Genomic DNA, 16,613 nt, shown 5'->3' with positions numbered 1-16,613 from the left:
TAGGCCCATATCAAGCCTGCTGTGGGCAATCTTGCATCTCGGCAGCAAACCTCCTCCCCCTCCCCAGCTCCAATCCCCATTGTCCAGACTTCCCAGTGCGGTGAGGAAATAACCCCATTCATCTACAAGGAAAAAAGATAAACAAGAGCATCCCCACCCCCTCAACGAAGACACTGTCCACTTAAGAGATTCTAGTGGTGGGCGGGGGGAGTGGGTTGGTGGGACAGGGTTCCTGCTGGAGGAGGGTGGAGGAAGAAGCAAACTAAGATTTTTGAAACAAAGATGAAAACCCATAGTACAGAAGACAGGGCTATGCCTGTTCCCTTAATGAACCACATTTATTAAAAATGACTATGACTGTACATAAAAATCCAAGGTCTCTAGAAAGCCTATAGGAGCTGGGGCGTCAGGTTTCTGTTTCCTCACATCACCAAGTTGGGAAGTGGGGGTGGCGGAGGAAGAGGATGACATGGGGGTTTTCCTTAGCACGTTTCAAGTTAGTACAGTAGCTGAATACATTCTTAACTAAGAAGTAAACAGAATATTCCCATATGTTGTGGGGATGACGAAACTTCCCCTGCTCCTGCAGCTGTGGTCCGGTGAATTGCAAATTCTTTACAAAGCCAAAGCACCAATTTTACATAATCTCGTATACCTACGTAGACTATTTGTACAGTATTTTCCACATTATTCTACAGTGTATCTAAGCACACAACTGTACACTTTAAAATTCTCCATTTTTGTTTGTTTGTTTTCTGGTGCCCCCCTCCCTTGCTGTCTCCTAAGTCCTACAAGCCACCCAGGCACACAGCAGAGGCCTAGAACATGAGGCGATCCTGGACTAGGGCAAACATGGCTTGTTTCAAAAGCCTGGGAAGAATCAAAGTCAGGTCAAACCAGCACCTTCACAAAGTTCTTGCCTCCCAGGCCTAACATCTTTTGTCCCTAGCAGGAAGTTAACAGCAAAAGTCCCTTGTTGAAGGTTAAGGCCCACCCTTCTATTCCAGAAGCAAAACATCTTACCACTCTGGGCTTCTATTTGCTTACAGATTTACAAATAAAAATGAGAACCAAAGCTTTCAACACCTTTGATGGCACTAGGCACTCAATCTTCACAGCCCAGTTCTTTGAATGTCTAGTGTCTCCAATAAATAAATCCATAACTTTGAATCACCTTCAAATTTAAAAACACTTGAAAGTCCTCCATTAATTTTATTAAAAAAGAAAAAAATGCTAGGCTTGTTTCAGTTACCTGAAGCAATCAAAAAGCTTTGGCACCTTCTTTTAGAGAATTGCACAAAACGGGATGCATCAGGGTGGAAGGCAAACGTCTTTTTGGCAACCTAGACAAAGAAGACAACAAAAAAACACCACCAAGTCCATCGGCAAAAAGTTAGCTCATTTTGACGAGGTTAAAATGACTCTTTAGGGAGTCGTGTAAAAAGCGTAATACCCCCCCATGCCTTTTGAGCTGTCTTTACTGTGCTCTTCAGCATTGATATCCTCGCACTTCATGGAGGGAGAATTTTCATTGCTGGAGGAGCTAGGAGACAGCCGCCTTCGCTTACAAGCACTGGTGTACACCCCTGAGTCACTGGAGTCAAGAGACTTGATGGACGGGGGTGTCTCTATCCAAGAAGAGCTAATTTCTTCTTTGACTTTCTCTTTGGAGAGCTGATCTTCAGAGAACACAGGGGGGCTTGTTCTGGAGGTCCATGGGAGTCCAGCTGCCACCTTCCTTTGATAAGAACCTCTACCTCCCCACCCTGCCATTGCAGGGAAGGTGGGGTCGGGGTAATACCCCAGGGCATGGGATGTCTGGAGGGGCAAGGATTTAATACCATATGGGAGCAAGGTGCTGGAAGTATATTCAGACTCATAGGAACCGATGTCTAGTTTGTTGGTCCCAGGTTGCTGGACGGGTGTGACAAGCCATCGCTGGGGAGGGTTGGCCACCTCTTCGCTCTGTTGGGGTGAAAGGAGGCCGTTGGTCTGTGGCACGGTTCTCTCGCCATTATAATATCGGGCTTGAGGTAAAGTGTTGACAAAGGGCTCCGGGAAGAAGGACTGAATGCCGTACCGACCTCCAGGGACAATCTGATGGGATCTAGGAGAATCCGTGGGAGATGGAGTTAACCTGTCATTTTCGGAAGCGGTGTACATGCTACAATATAAAGAGAAACACTTAAAAAAAAAACCCTAGTGTTGTCCCCAAACAATCTACCTCCCAGAAATGAAGAAGGCTCTAGAGCAGGAGTGCTGGTCTGTTGAGTGGAGGGGTGGAGATAGTAGGGATGCACTTGCCCATTTTAGCTGGACTTCGCTCATTGCGGCCAAATTTCCCACCACGAAAGAAAAAGCTTCCTCCCGGGCATTAAGCATTTAAACTGTAGAAAATCCATCTTTGCAAGTCCTAGAACTTGGAATAACTTGGAGCAACTCTCCCTTCAGTGGTAGGGAAGGAATGCTGGCCATGGTGGGTAGAAATCCCAGATTTAAAAGGCATCTGTGGGGCCTTGCTCTTTGATGTTGTGAAAATGACATCCTCTTAGTGTCAGGTTTTTCTTATGTAAAAAAATGAGAGGGAATAATAATCCCTGCTCCTGAGAGAATAAAAAAAACTGGGATCAAATGGAAAGGAAGGCATATAAATGCAGATTATGAAAATTTCAAATCTCCACTCAAATGTTAAAAAAAAAACTCCTCATTTTTAATCCCTTAACATTTCTTTAGAAATGAACAAAACCCTTCTGTGAAAATTCTAAAGCAAGATTAGTCAAGGCCAAAAATATGCAAAAATAAAAATAGGCAAAAATCCCAACCGTGAAAGCTCTTCCTAGAATATGGTCTCAAGAAAGTGTCTGATTCGATATGTCTTGTTCAAAGATGACCAGGCAAGGAAAAATAAAGGTGCACTTACGAGTCATAGTTGTCCCTGAAGCCTTTTGCAAAGGGGTTGTGATCAATCTTTAGTTGAGTTATCTAGACAAGGGAGAAAAAAACAGTCACTGAGTGTTTTCTGTCTCACGCTGGACTGAGCTTCAGGGATTCTTGGGGACCATGGGGCACTCACATCGGTGTTTTGGTAGGCAGTCACTGCAATGAACTGCGTTTCTGAGAAGATGAAGGTCTGAGTCTTGGAGGGCTCGTTCAAGTCCTCCACGCCGTCTTCTGTGACTTCAACGATGTGCAGTCGTGGTTGGTACTTGTGTAAAGACTGTAAGACTATCATCTGCGAAGGGTACAGAGAAAAGAGCTGCCGGATCGAAAAAGTAAAGTCGATTTTGACAAATTCTGTATTTTGGAATGCCACTCCTGCTTGCTCCCCAGCAACAGCTAACTTTCTATTGTCATTTTTGAAACTTAACACATAGCTGGGTATGTGTGTTTAAATAAACACTCTTGCCTCTTGGTTTCCTAAGTCGCCGAAAGTTTTCAGTATTTCTGCTCCTAACAGTTAACTCACTGTTACTGAATTCCAGTAGGAAAAATAATAAATAAATAAAAATGAGAAAGGTCAAAAAAAAAAAGACCAGAAAGAGGCAAGCAACAGGTACCTGCAAATATTACAAATACAATGAAGAGTATGGAAACTCATTAGAAAAGAGATTCACAGACAGAAGACACCACCTCCTCTGTCACCCTACCTGGGTGTTGTTGTTATTTGCGCCTTTGTTATTGGTGAGTTTTAATTTCCCAAAGGAAATCTCCTGTCTCATCCAGTGGGAACCAGTATTAGGAGACTCTGGGTGAACATACATTTTGTTGCCTAAGAGAAAGTGAAACAAAACACAAAACCCAAGCATAAAGGGCTGTTTGCAAATGGAGGTAGGGGAGGGGTATTTACTACCTATGGGCAAGATTTAAGAGCTATATTTAGAACATGTCTCCCATCATTAGCAGTTTAAGAAGGCCAGTGGAGACCAACTAGACTCTACTGATTCCCCTCCCAGGGCCCCTGTGCTTCCAGCCTTCCTTGGACAAGGTAAAAATGGAACCAGTAGGCGATGCCTCTTGAAGGTTAACTTGGGGGCTTCTGAAGCTAGACAGGCAAGATCTGATGGAACGTGGTTGGATTTTTATGGTGAACTCAACCTTGGGGAGGCCTTTTCTCAAGTGAAGATTAGAATGCCAGATGCCCTTGCCACCTGGAGAGTTTACAGCAATTCCTTTCTCAAAGGTAGGGATGTGGAGGGAAGGGCTAGAGTAGGGTCATGGTTAAAATTCTATATACTAGTAGGCAAGAAGTCTGACTTAGCAATTCTCTCCCTTAATCAAACAATCAACACAAAGAAACTCCTAACACTTCCAGGCCCCGGATGTGGAGGGAGGGATTCGAGATTTAAATGTGTGGTGTCTTGAGTCGGGGGCTCCCGCCGATCCACCCTGCCCAGGCCCTTTCTCTCCTCACCCTGCATGTTATTGTCGGCTTTTCCGCAGGTCACCCATTTGCCCCCCTGGAAGCGCCAGTGGTTGGGGTCCGCCAGCACCACTTCTACGAACACGTTGTAGTGGGCGGTGGGATTGAGTCCATTTATGTTGAAACTCAAGAAAGGAAACATGCGTCTGTGCAAGGGAATAGAACCAGATTTAAATCGGAACGCCCGGGCACAGGCCCACGCTTAGACGACATTTAGAAGTCTGCAGACGAACAGAATACCGGTAGAAAAGTGGCCCTCACTACGTAAAATGTTCTTGAGTTGGCAACTCTCGGAACGTCTCTTTTCTGAAATAATTTGCCCCAATCCCTGCCCTTCTGCACCACTCACTCAAGTTCTTGACCCTTTCAGATGCTCATTTATTTTCTTCCACGATGTTTAAAAATCATTATTTTTTACATGTACAAGTGCCAGAGAACATTAAATTGTTCTCGTTAAAAAAAAAAATTAGTTCTACTGTTAAGGCTAAAAGTCCCCTTGGGACGTCCCTCTCCCAGCACCCACCCCTCACTTTCCCCAGAAGTAACCACTGCCCGCAGTGGGATGTGTATCCGAACTTTCTCAGGCCTGGGACCCCAGCCCCTTCTGACTCCAGAGTCCGGCCTAACCTACTACCCGGACCAGCCCCCGTTGCCGGCGCTCTGGTCCTCGCGCTCGTCCCCCGGATGCGCCCCGCGGAGACCCTGGCGCCTAAAACTGCGGGAGCCCATGTCCTGTGCTCAGAGAGGGTAGCCACCCCTGGAGCCTTCCCGCATCCGCGGCTCCTCGCCCGCCTTCAGGGACCGGCGTACCGCCGGCCGGGCGTACCTAGGACATCCAGCTTTGTGGACAAGCCCCAGTTTCCATTTCTGTCTCCTCCTCGTCAGTCCAGGTGAGGGTGACGAGAAGGAAGGGGGGAAGCAGCCGTAGCCTTAGCGCCCTGCACAAACCGCCGGTGCGCGGACGGGAGGGACATCGGACTGGAGATGCGGAGTCCCCACTGGCTGCGCACGGAAACTCACTCTCCCAGCCAAGAGCGGAGCGGGCGGGCGGCGGTCCCCCATTCCCGGCCACCCTCAGGACTACACAGGTCCTCTCTGCCCCCGCGCTTCGGGGCCCCTCCGCGCTGCGCTCACCTGCCCTGTTTCGTAATGATCATCTCGGTTTGATGGCGGTGGAATTTGAGCCACAGAGGCCGGTTGCACAGGTAGACGTGGGCGCGGAAGCCGGAGCCGGGAACCCCCAGGCCCCCCAGTCCTCCGCAGGAACCCGCGGCTGCTGCCCCGGAGTACGGCCCGTAGAGCGGAGCCCCCTGGCCGTACTGATAGGCGCCCGGGCCGCCTCCCCCGCCGCTGCCTCCCGTGCCGCCGCTCGCGCCTGCTCCCGGGCCGAACTGCGCCCTGCCGGGTGGGCACACGGCCGCGGGGAAGCCGCCGGGGGGCAGCATGGAGCCGTAGGGGTAGCGCGCCCCGTTGGGAGCCGGGTACACAGATCCGTGGGGCGCCCCGGCAGCCGCCTGGTACGGGAACAGCGAGCAGGGCGCGGCCAGCTCGGAGCCCTGAGGCCCGGGGGACTGGAGGTAGTAGCGCTCCGAGCTCAAGCTGTCCATGGAGTAGCGCGCGCTGGCGGCGGCGGCCGCGGCTGCGGCAGCGGCGGCGGCGGCTGAGGGCAGCTCCTCCTCCCCGCAGGGGGAGCCCTTGCGGCCGTCCGGGGGCCCCGGCTTGGCCACGGCCGCGGTGCCGGCAAAGGCGTCCCCGGCGTCGGCGTCACTGAGCATGGCCGCGGGGGCCCCCGCACCGGCGGCTGCGGGCTCCCCGCTCCCTGCCTCACACGAGAGGCTGCCCGAGAACTTCTTGGGCGCTTTGTCTAAGTCCAGCCTCTGAGGCGAGGGGGCCGCTCCCGGGAGGTGGCCGGCGCTCCCGCCGCCACCACCTCGCGCCCCCTCCAGCGGGTAGAAGTGCGCGCCAGGCAGGTTCACCGAGCTCACCAAGAGCTGCTCCCCTAACTGCATGCTTTGCAGAGCGCAGACGGCAGCTGGCTACTTCCTCTCCGGCCGCGGCCTGATTATAAAGGCAGGATGAGGGAGCCAGCGCCCTCTTCCGAGGGGAAGGTAACTTCCCCTTCCTCCTGTGCCGGGTTACCCACCTGGCGACACGCGGACCGCTAAGGCGCGCACTCGCGCGTCCCGAACCCAGCGCCCTTTCCACAAGGAAAGGGCACTGAATTTGAAGGCAGGAGGCGAAAACTGACCGAGAAGCCCTCTCCTTTTCCTTCCGCGTCCCTTCTGCCTCTCTGCACCTCCACCCTCCTCTCCCGCACACACGGGAAGAAGAGGTCTTAGCTCTCTCTCCCCATCCACCCACCAGCGCTACTAGCCTTTCTGCCTTTCTCGACTGAAAAGCTATCGGTCAAGTTGACCACTTGGAAAGTTGCAGGCTGTCATTGGCTGCTTTATATATGTGAGGCCAGGGAGGGGCTTCGCGGCCCCACAGCCTCGGGACCCTCCTATTGGCTGGTGGAGGTGACAGTAATTCAATTAGGCATTTACTAATTGGATCCAGTAGCCTGCGACTTTCTTTTCCTTTAGCTTGATTTTGTTTCTTTTTCTTTTCTTTTTTCTTTCTTTCTTTCTTTCTTTCTTTTTTTTTGAGACTCAGTCCTGCTGTGAGAATCAATCCTGGTGTCTGTATTTCGCTGGAATTTAGTGGAACAGGGTTTGAGGTCTCCGTAGCAGGGTCATCACAGCGCTCTGAGCCGGGGGATGCGAGGGCGGGAGCAGGTTCTAGAGGCCGGAGGTAGAAATGTTCTGCAAGCTGACGGCCTGCAGGGAGGCACCGGTCTCTGAGGGTGGGGATCTGGGACGACCTGGAGAGAGGCCCAAGGAAGTCTCTTCCCTCGTCGGGGGCTGTAACTTCAGGCACACTTTCTTCCCGATTGGAGAGGACTCTCTGGCCTTCGACAAGCAGGAACCACTTTTTGTTCGGCCCCACCCTTTTACTCAGTGGGAAGTGTTTGTGGAGAGGAACCCGGCGTTGGGGCTTTTGGGATTCCAGGGGTGGCGAGAGCACACTGCAGTCCTTGAGGACAGAAGCCGTCAGCTTATGAATCAGAAGCCCCGGTGGGGTGGGATACTGGGAACACCCTCATCCGCATGCCATCACGCCTGCTTTCAGGAGGCAATCACTTTTACTCCCCACAATTTAAAATCCACGCTCAGTTTCCCTGAATCTCGGATCCCACACCCTCCCATCTTCAGTTGGGCCTGACACCGAGAAACAAAGCAGCCTCGCGGCTAAGATTCCCTGTGCCTCTCCTCTGCAGCGCAACACAGAAGGTGGAATAATTAGTGAAATAATCAGTTTGATATGGAATTAAGCCCTTTTGCCCCAGCTGCCTGTTTCTCCACTGCGTTTTTGCAGACAGCAGAGCAAGATGATGCCGTCCTATTGTATTGTTTATTAATACCCGCACGTTTCGTTGCGGGTAAGAAGCCTGAGCATTTGCTGTTAATAAGCAATTACAGGCGCGGCTTGTAATCGCTCCGGGAGCGCGTTTTCCGGCTGAGAGGTCGGGACCCTGCTTCCCCAACCGAACGCGATCACACGGGAAACTCTTCACCCGCAACACGAGGCGGTCGCGGGATTCGTTGAGCGCGCACACGCCGGTGCAGAACGGCTCGAAGCTTTCCAACCTAGGTTCAAACCACAGCAGCATCGATACTGGCACGTCTGAGTTAGAGTGAAGCGGCTCTTAACGCACTCGGACGCGGTTACCAGGTCTTCGCGGTAGTGGAAACAGGGAGCGCGCGAAGGTTTTCAGGGTCAAGGCCCAGCCAGGGCGGGGGAGAGAGCAAGTTAGGCGAGTGGCCCGGGTGGGGGCCTCGCAGGTCCAGGCACAGCAGCCCAGGAGCAGATTCCTGGAACGCTGGCACGGAGCGCGCTCAGCCTAGCACTTCTCCCGTGTCGTCCCACCAGTTTAGTTCGGGTTCGGCTTGGCTCTCTGCTCTGATCACCCCACCGTCCACTCCCACCTCGTCGGCTTTAGATTTCTTTTGACTCAGGGAAGTCTTGGAGAATTGCATTTTTCAAGTACTCTGTGCTTTTCAAGACTTCAAGATATTCAACGTGGAGGTTCTGTGAGCGGGACTCACAAGATCAAGAGCAAGGAAAGAAAGGGCAGCTTGGCGGGGGAGCCCGGGCTAGGGGATCTTGTTACCACTCAGGGCTCTTCCACATTAGCCTTGACCTGAGCTGCAGGATGTTTGAGGAAAAAGTAGGAAGGAGATCAGATCTCACGTTTTTGGAGACAGATTGGCTGGGGTTAGATCGCAGTTTTGCGCCTGACCTCAGCAAGACAGCGGGCCTCGGTGTCCCGAATTGCTTTCGAGGAGGCCAGTGAAGCTCTGCGCGTGGCAAAGCGCCACTGCAGGCAACAGGCATCGCTCCGACCCACTCTGGCGCAAATAACGCGAGCCAGCTGTCCCCTGCGCCACATCAGAAAGGCTTGATTTTATTCCAGCCACAGAGCAAGCTCTTGAAAACGCGTGGGTTCATTTGAGTGCTACCTAATTATGAAATATATACAAGGTATGTGTAATTAGGATTAGTGTTGATTCTTGAGGCAGGAAATTGCAGTTTATATCTCCCCACCTCCCCAATATAGCTATCCTTTTGCCAAAAGTTGAACACATTTTACAGGCGGAGAAACAAAGAGAAGTTCAAAGAGAATAAAAATCCGGGCTCTACAAAACCGCTCTGGGGCCCGGATATTTGGAACATGGAAAATATACCCATAATTTATATTACATTTATATATATATATTACAAATTACTTTTGGACATAATGAAAAGCACTGTTTCAACTAAAGATGATTTTTTTCTGACTGCGTAGAGATAAAGAAATCTCCTTTAATGGTCCTTCTGTATTAATTACATTATTATTACATATAATAATAATATGCCTGGAGAGTTATAGATGAACAAATCTGTGACTGATTTCCTACTTGAAATGGGCTTTGCTTTTGCTGGCTCAGTTTTACTGATAACCAGGGAAAGAGGCATAAAAATTATTTTCGCACGTCCTAGTCGCACATTAAAATGTAATCACTCTTTTCCAGAAACAGGAACAGAAAAGAAAGCTAAAGCAGTGGCTTCAGTGAACAAGTCAGGCAGCACCCTCCTTAGATTGGGTGGGCAAGTAGCACAGGCTTGCAGCCTGTTTCCTCTTTGATTTCAATTACACCCCAAGCTTCATGAAATCCAAATGAGACATTTATTGAAAGGTGCCTGGTTTTATGTGGCTCAACTGACAGTGTATGGGAATACATTGAACAAAAACATCAACACTAGGGAGGAAACGTGGAGAACCCTTGGAACCCCAGACCCAAGTGCTGGCTGGATTAACTCAAATCTTGCACCATTCAGCCTGAGACTGGAGGGAGCAGGACCCTTTGAAAGCTACAAGGAAGCCAAGGTTACGCCTGTGTGTGAGCCTTAAAGGTCTTATGCTGTATTGTCTTGAGCAATAATACCAGCTTCATTCTACTGTCTTAAACTGATAACACAAAGTTATTGCTAACCTGGCCAGAGCACCTCTTCACCCCTTTCTCCCCATTAAAGGTAACCAATATCAGTGCATTCAGCTTTTAAAGGCAAAACTGAGAAGTATTTGGCTGTAAGACGGTATTACATAACAGATACATACAAACGTATGAATAAATTACAGGGGTGAGTTATAAATGAGTGCAGTGAGAAATGGTTTACCTCCCCTCCCTGCCACAACCAAGGGGGCCCATATAAATGTCCCAATAAATTCTATTATTTTCACCCCCACTAAAAATGTGTTATCAAAACACTGTCCGTGTTATTCAAACACTTTGTAAATTCTGAGCAGATTTGCTGCCGGTTCTCCTTTTAACCCTAGGAAAACATTCCAACATTAACTGGTCACCAGCGCTTCGCCTGGACTCTGGGCAAACGTCAATGGGTTTTCTGTGGTGAGTTGGTCCTTTTACTATTTATCTATGGCCTTTTCTTTGTTGATGTTACATTTTATTTCGCCATCGCGGGTTCACTCTTTGGCCCTTTGTTCTCTGATGGCCAGATTCCCACCTCCACTAGGCTTTCTAAAGGGGGAGGGGGCTTCCATCACGGTAAGGTTGTTCATGTTCAGATTTTTTTTTTTTTAAGAAAATGTCCTGTGAGATAACATTTTTAAAGAAAATGTCCATTGGCCAGGACAAGTAGTGTTGATTTTGCTGAGAACAGCAAGATAGTCCCACTAACAGTTTCACTTTTTATAAGAATTTGAAATCACCTTGACCCTGAAATAGACTGATCACTTGCTTTAAAAGAAATCCACAAATGTGTCCACAAATGAGTGAGGCAAAGGGTTATATTAAACCCACTGTATTTTTCAAACAAAACGACCAATTTAAACTATTATCTTCAGCTATCAATCTATGTATTTTTTTTTTTTTTGCATGGCTCACGGGCCCAGCCGCTCCGCGGCATGTGGGATCTTCCCGGACCGGGGCACGAACCCGTGTCCCCTGCATCAGCAGGCGGACTCTCAACCGCTGTGCCACCAGGGAAGCCCCCAATCTATGTATTTTGATTGCTAAGTGCAGGTGTAGTTCACTGTTAAAATATGAGGAGGTGGGGGTTGGGGAATGAAAGTTAATTAAACATACCAAAAGTTGCTTATTACAAAAAATATGTTATCTTAAACATTGGATCAAGAATCTTCTTTGTGTAAGTATTTTTTAAACTGCAAATGAATTCCTGGATTTAACTGCTGTTCTGTCATCATCATCATATTTATGGAAGTTACAGATCCACATAAATAACAAGAAAGGCTACATGAAGCAAAATAAAGTGAAATACTCTCAAAAATAAAGTAGGGGAATGTTTGGCTAATCATTGCTACACTAAAATATGAGTTATATAGGGCTTTCCCTGTCTTGCTTACTTTCGTACCTCGAAAGGCCTGACTCTTAGTAGGTGCTCATCTCTTAATTGAAAGAAAGGGGTTACTAAATCTGCAGACTAGAACAGACAAAATAGCCCAAGGACAGTGTCAGGGCTCAGGCTTTATAACCATGGAGATGAAAGTGAAAGGTTTTTTTTTCTAAAAGAAAAAGAAAACACAGGTCTTCCTAAACTAATGGACCCGGCATTTTCACCTTTTTTAGATTCTTAAAAGATCTTTTAAATCTTTTTCTTTAGACCTTTCTTAATCCAGAGCTCTTACATTATTGCAATGCTTTCTGTATGCATGTTAATGTGGACATTCTTCCACAGGAAAACAGAAAAGTGAATGCCAGAATTGCAGGACAGCTGTTGATGGGAACAACCACCATGTAGCCACTGAGAAATATTATCCTGAAATCACTTGCACATCACTAACAGGGTCAGCAGAATCAATGGAAATTAATGTTTCAACAGAAGGCACCTCTATGATGCAGGTGTGGCAGGATGTCTACACAATAGGTGGGCAGAATCAAATCCTGTTGACCAGAGCTTCAGGTGACATGGGCAGCTGGAATCTCCCATCCAGGCCCGAGGTGAGAAAGGGGGAGAGGGGAAGTCTGGGTTGGGGAGTTCTCAGAAGAACGTGTTAAGCCCTTAAGATAACCAAGGAAGGAGAGTGAGAGGGAAGGAGGAGGGAAGGAAGGTCGACAGGAAACAGAAACCAAAGAGATCATTCCTTAAACCTGTCTTTTCAGATCCCTAAGAGAAAAGCCGAAAGTTGTATGCAGAATCGTCTGAGTTTGTGGCTGCACCTTTTTCACTAGCTTGGTGGGTCTCAGCAAGTTCCTAAACGTGTCTGTCCCCAATTTCCACATGTCGTGACCACATACAGAATGGAAAGCAGTTAGCACAGCACTCAGCACACAGGAAAGTCTGCAGTCTTTCCTATCACTCCAATCACGATTATGCTGAGTTCACTTTTTTGCCCTGGACACTGGACTAAATGAGGGCTCAGGAACCTTAGTCTTTCTCCTCCAGAAATTCCCAGTCTGATGGGGGAGTAGGCCAGGAGCAAACCGGTCAAGGGCAAAGTGAACAAGAGGTAGAAAGCGGGAGTGACTCAGAACCTGAGAGGAGAGTCCCCACTCGTTCTAGCAGCTCCTCTCAGTTTTCCCAAAAGCGGGGGAAGCCCAGCGAGGCCCGGGAGCGCTGCCGGGGAGGCGCACTTCAAAAGGAGGCGGCGGGCGCCCGACCCCGGTGCGTCTTCCGCCCGCCCCGGGCCCCCATTAGCATCTGTTTTTCCCAGGCTTCCCGCCCGCCCGACCCCCGCCGGGATTTTGCCGTTCCGGCTGATTACTAGCCAGAGAAAGAAAATAGGGTATTTAGCTCAGGTTTTGTTCTCCACCTACTTGGTTAAACGCCCGAGGAGGCAGGAGTTAAGTTAATAGTCGGAAGCCGCCCGCGGGGCACCCCGAACTGGGAGTCCCCGAAAAGGACGCCGTCTTCGACCTCAAGTTGAGAGGACAGGGCTGGGCAAGATCAACCGAGCGGGGCGCCATGGAGGAGGCTCCCAAGCCCAGGTCGACCTGGGAGACTTAACTGCTCGGCAGGTCCGGGGGTGGGGGGGGCCCTTGGAAGCGCAGATTCTGAGGATTCACAGGAAAGGAGTCTCTAGGGGGAGCAGAGAGCAGCTGGGATAATTTCTCCACCCAGTTGGGGCTGACTTTTCAAGCATAGAGTTGGTCCTCGAATCCACAGCCAAAGGAGGAAAACAATGAAAGAAGCAGTGGCTGACTATAGGCCAGACTCTCTGCTTTACCCGTACGACCTTTTAAACTTAGCACCCTAGAATGTTATCATCCCATTTTACAGGAGGGTAAAGTGATGCTTGGAGAGGTGAAGGCCCTTGTCTAAAGGCACAGAGCTAAAAATGGTAGCCCGGGAATTTGAATCCAGGAGGTCTGAGCTGCAGGGCTCCCAGTGGAGGGGTTAAGTACGTGTGAATGGGGCAGGGTGCGGGGTTTCTTTGAGGGGGAAGGCTCCGAGGTGGATGTTAGAATGCAGACCCCGCGTGGCTTCGGAGGAAGCGAGTGGACGGCGTTCGGTGCCCATCTGTGGCCGCTGGACCTTAAGAATGAATCTCTTTGGAGGAAGCTGGGCCCCATAGCTCCAGCCTAAATCCCAATCCTGGGTTCGAGTCGGTCCTTCTTGCTTGGGGTAACCATAGCAGGGGTGCACCGCTCTCTGCAAGCTAGAGCTGGGTCAAGCCCTGGGCACACAATAATACCCCATGTAAACCCCCACTACCACCTCACAGACGTAGGTACTTCTATCATCCCCATTTTACAGATAAGAAAACCGAGGCTGGGAGAGGCAAACTAAACTTGCTTGAGGGTGTGCAACTTGTGAACAGCAGGCCCGGGCGTACCGGGAAGCTGGGGAGATCGCCTCTTTCCCTGGAACTCTGAAACCTTGAATAGAAAACTGGGGTCTCCTGGCCTCGAGCTTTTATCGAGGGGCAATGGGCTGAAGTGGAGGCGCGGAAGCAACGGCCAGTTCTCGACTCCCTGCCCGCCCATTTCCTCTTCTCTTCGCATCCCCAGCTGCTCGGGCCGCTGGTCCCACCTGGGCCCTGGGATTTGGGGGACGTCGGGGCCCTTCTCGTCTCCCCGGCAGACGCTCGAAGCCTCTGAATCGCGCCCGGGTCGGGAAGAGAGACTGCCCGGTGGGTCAGGCCCTCCGCTGTGAGCGGGGCTTCTGCGGCCGCCCGAACCCCGCGACGCGCAGCTCGGGGACGCGCGGCGCCCGCGGAGCAGCCAACTCCGTCTCCAGGGAGTCTCCAAGGGCTCCGCGCTCCCGATGAACGCCAGCATCACCGTGCACGGTCGCCCCCACCCACGGCCCGGCAGGCGTCCTGAGCAAAAAATGTCGATTCCAGGCAGGGGTTGGAACCCAGACGTCTGCACCTGGGACAGGAGGGGCCTCCCCGAGCGGGGGTTCCCGGTTTTTGCCCCGCGGCCGGCTTCAAACTCCAAAGGCACTCCGGGTTGCACTCGGGCGGTGGAGCGCCTCAGTTCCCCTTGGTCCCTTTGTCTGGAATAAAAAGATATTGGGGGTCGGTCCCATATAATTCCCCCGTCCTCCCTCTTTGCCTTTTCACGCCACGAACCTTTCTCCCTGTGTGTTAGGTCAGCCTCGAAGGCAAAGGCTAAGCTGGACTTCTTTGACTCCACCAATCAGAGATAAATGTGTATGTGTATCATATAATGTAGTGTGTTATATATAATAAAATATAATATCTTTGACAACAATAGAATGTTATGTACAACACCCTACAGTATATAATATATAAAATCAATGTATATTTTAAAACACATCTGCAGAAGGCTTAAAAAAACTCAAAAAGCCGCTAGATTGCAACGTCTGGCGCCTCGGCCTTTTGGTAACCACGGTTAATTTCTTGTGTGTATTTCCGGGGCTTATTATGTGTTTGCACCAGCCAATAGATATGTACCTGAATTTCCCCTTGTCTGTCCCCACCCATCCGCACTCTTTTATATACACTATTCAGCACTTTGCTTTTTTAACTTAAAATACATCTTTAACTTAGTTCCTGGAGAAGTCGGGGTTTTGCTAGCTCAGCACAACCCGGGGGCACAATTGGTGGGAAACGCGTAGCTAAATGCCGCGGGCGCTGGGTGGGCGTGGGGGCCTCTCCTGGCAGTCGCGGTCCCCTGGGAGGCCGCCCGCGGGTCTGCGCCCCCGGAACCGCGCGGCAGGAGGGGAGGTTTGCGCCGCGGGAGGCGCAGCTCCCCTTGCTCCACGTGCGCGGAACCCCGCCCCGGCCTCGCTGTGGGAGTTTTCCTTTCTTTGAGACACTCCCACTATTTGTCACCTGAGACCCCAGAAGCGGGTAAACAAGCTCCCGGACCCTGTGCTCGGACCCGGTGCTCCGGGGGTTCCTGTGCGGGAGAACGATCTGTTAGACGGCGCCGTTGCTGATCAAAGCGGAGGACCTGGAGGAGACAGTCAGCCCCAATAACATCCCGCTTGGCTTGGCTGTCGGGGGCGGATGAAGTTGCGCAGATGCGGGCCAGAAATGCGTGTTACCAAAGACCCAGCGAGTGACGCGATCTGAATTACTTCCTAAATACCCTTTAGACTCTGGCGACTGTTGAAGAGGCCGAAGCTCCCTGCGCTTCTCCTTCGAGGTCTCTTATGAGGCTCAGCTCAAAACAGGGGCGGGACGCTGGGTGAGGGACTGGACGAGGTTGACAAGAAAGAGCTTCCATGTCCCAGGGAGCTGGTGGAAGATACAAACAGCACCAAGTCAGTAGTTAAGAGATTATCAGAGAATATGGTCCCCAATCTTGGCAGAATCACCTGGGGAGTTCTTAAAAATCCCCGTGCCCAGGTGGCACCATGGAACAATTAAATCAATTTCTGAGTGAGACCCAGGTATCAGTATCAGTGAAAGATCTCCGGATGATTCCAATACGAGAAAAGTTAGAGAACTACTGGGCTTATGCGTTTGGGGGTTGGTGGCACTCTTTTTGGAAGAATTGGCGTTTGAGCCCAGAAGTGAACGGGAGCGCCCTGCGCCGGGTCCCGTGCTTGTTGGTGCTCTGGGTTTGGCCGTGAGGAAAGGAGAAACGGCGTTTTAAGAGCCGAGGAAGCAAGTGATGGCTGAGCGTCTGGTCACAGTACTCTACCCACTCTCCCCCCTCCCCGTCCTGTCCCGCCCGGACGGTCTTTCAATTTCCCAACACCTAGGGAAGCTTTAAAGATTACTGCAAAATATCTAGTTTAAAATGATTGCGTTTTCAACATAATTTAAAAGTCTAATAATGCATGGAAATTATTTGAAAATAGAATAATGCTGGAAAGCTTTGACGGCAACTTCTTAAAGTACCTCATGTGGACATGTCATCAAATCTAAGATGCTATCCATTAACACCCACCGTTATTTTATTTGCCACTAAGAAAAAAAAACCGGCTGATCCTCAAATTTTTATTTTGTGCTTATCGAAAGAATGGCTTATTTTGACAGTGCTATTTCCATATTTCACTCATACACACAATTAAAGTTGTAAGAACAGGCAGTAACAGCTATGCCACAACTGTCACCTGACAACAGTGATTGTAAAGCCCCATTGATTGTTGCATCTGGATTTCCAGAAATTAAAAGGTGGAATTGATGCAAGCCTGGGCTATCCAACCGGCT

The 16,613-nt window shown here is 50.2% G+C and overlaps 1 protein-coding gene across 2 annotated transcripts; it reads right to left on the bottom strand.

Moving 5' to 3' along the window:
• Positions 1-322: 322 nt before the first annotated feature.
• Positions 323-6,430, bottom strand: LOC114900574 (eomesodermin homolog). 2 transcript variants are annotated; one of them, XM_029231826.1, is made up of 6 exons: positions 5,555-6,430; positions 4,412-4,566; positions 3,648-3,769; positions 3,074-3,232; positions 2,921-2,982; positions 323-2,164 (listed from the first exon to the last, which is right to left on the bottom strand). In XM_029231826.1, exons 1-6 carry the CDS (start codon positions 6,427-6,429, stop codon positions 1,426-1,428), a joined length of 2,112 nt encoding a protein of 703 aa, XP_029087659.1. In that variant the 5' UTR covers position 6,430; the 3' UTR covers positions 323-1,425. The 2 variants fall into 2 exon arrangements, with proteins under 2 accessions (XP_029087659.1, XP_029087740.1); XM_029231907.1 differs by having other exon boundaries at positions 323-2,107.
• Positions 6,431-16,613: the final 10,183 nt, after the last annotated feature.

Source organism: Monodon monoceros, unplaced genomic scaffold (assembly GCF_005190385.1).
Source record: "Monodon monoceros isolate NGI ecotype Baffin Bay Population unplaced genomic scaffold, NGI_Narwhal_1 Contig299_ctg1, whole genome shotgun sequence".
Lineage (NCBI taxonomy): Eukaryota > Metazoa > Chordata > Mammalia > Artiodactyla > Monodontidae > Monodon > Monodon monoceros.
This window is presented reverse-complemented; position numbering and strand designations above follow the sequence as displayed.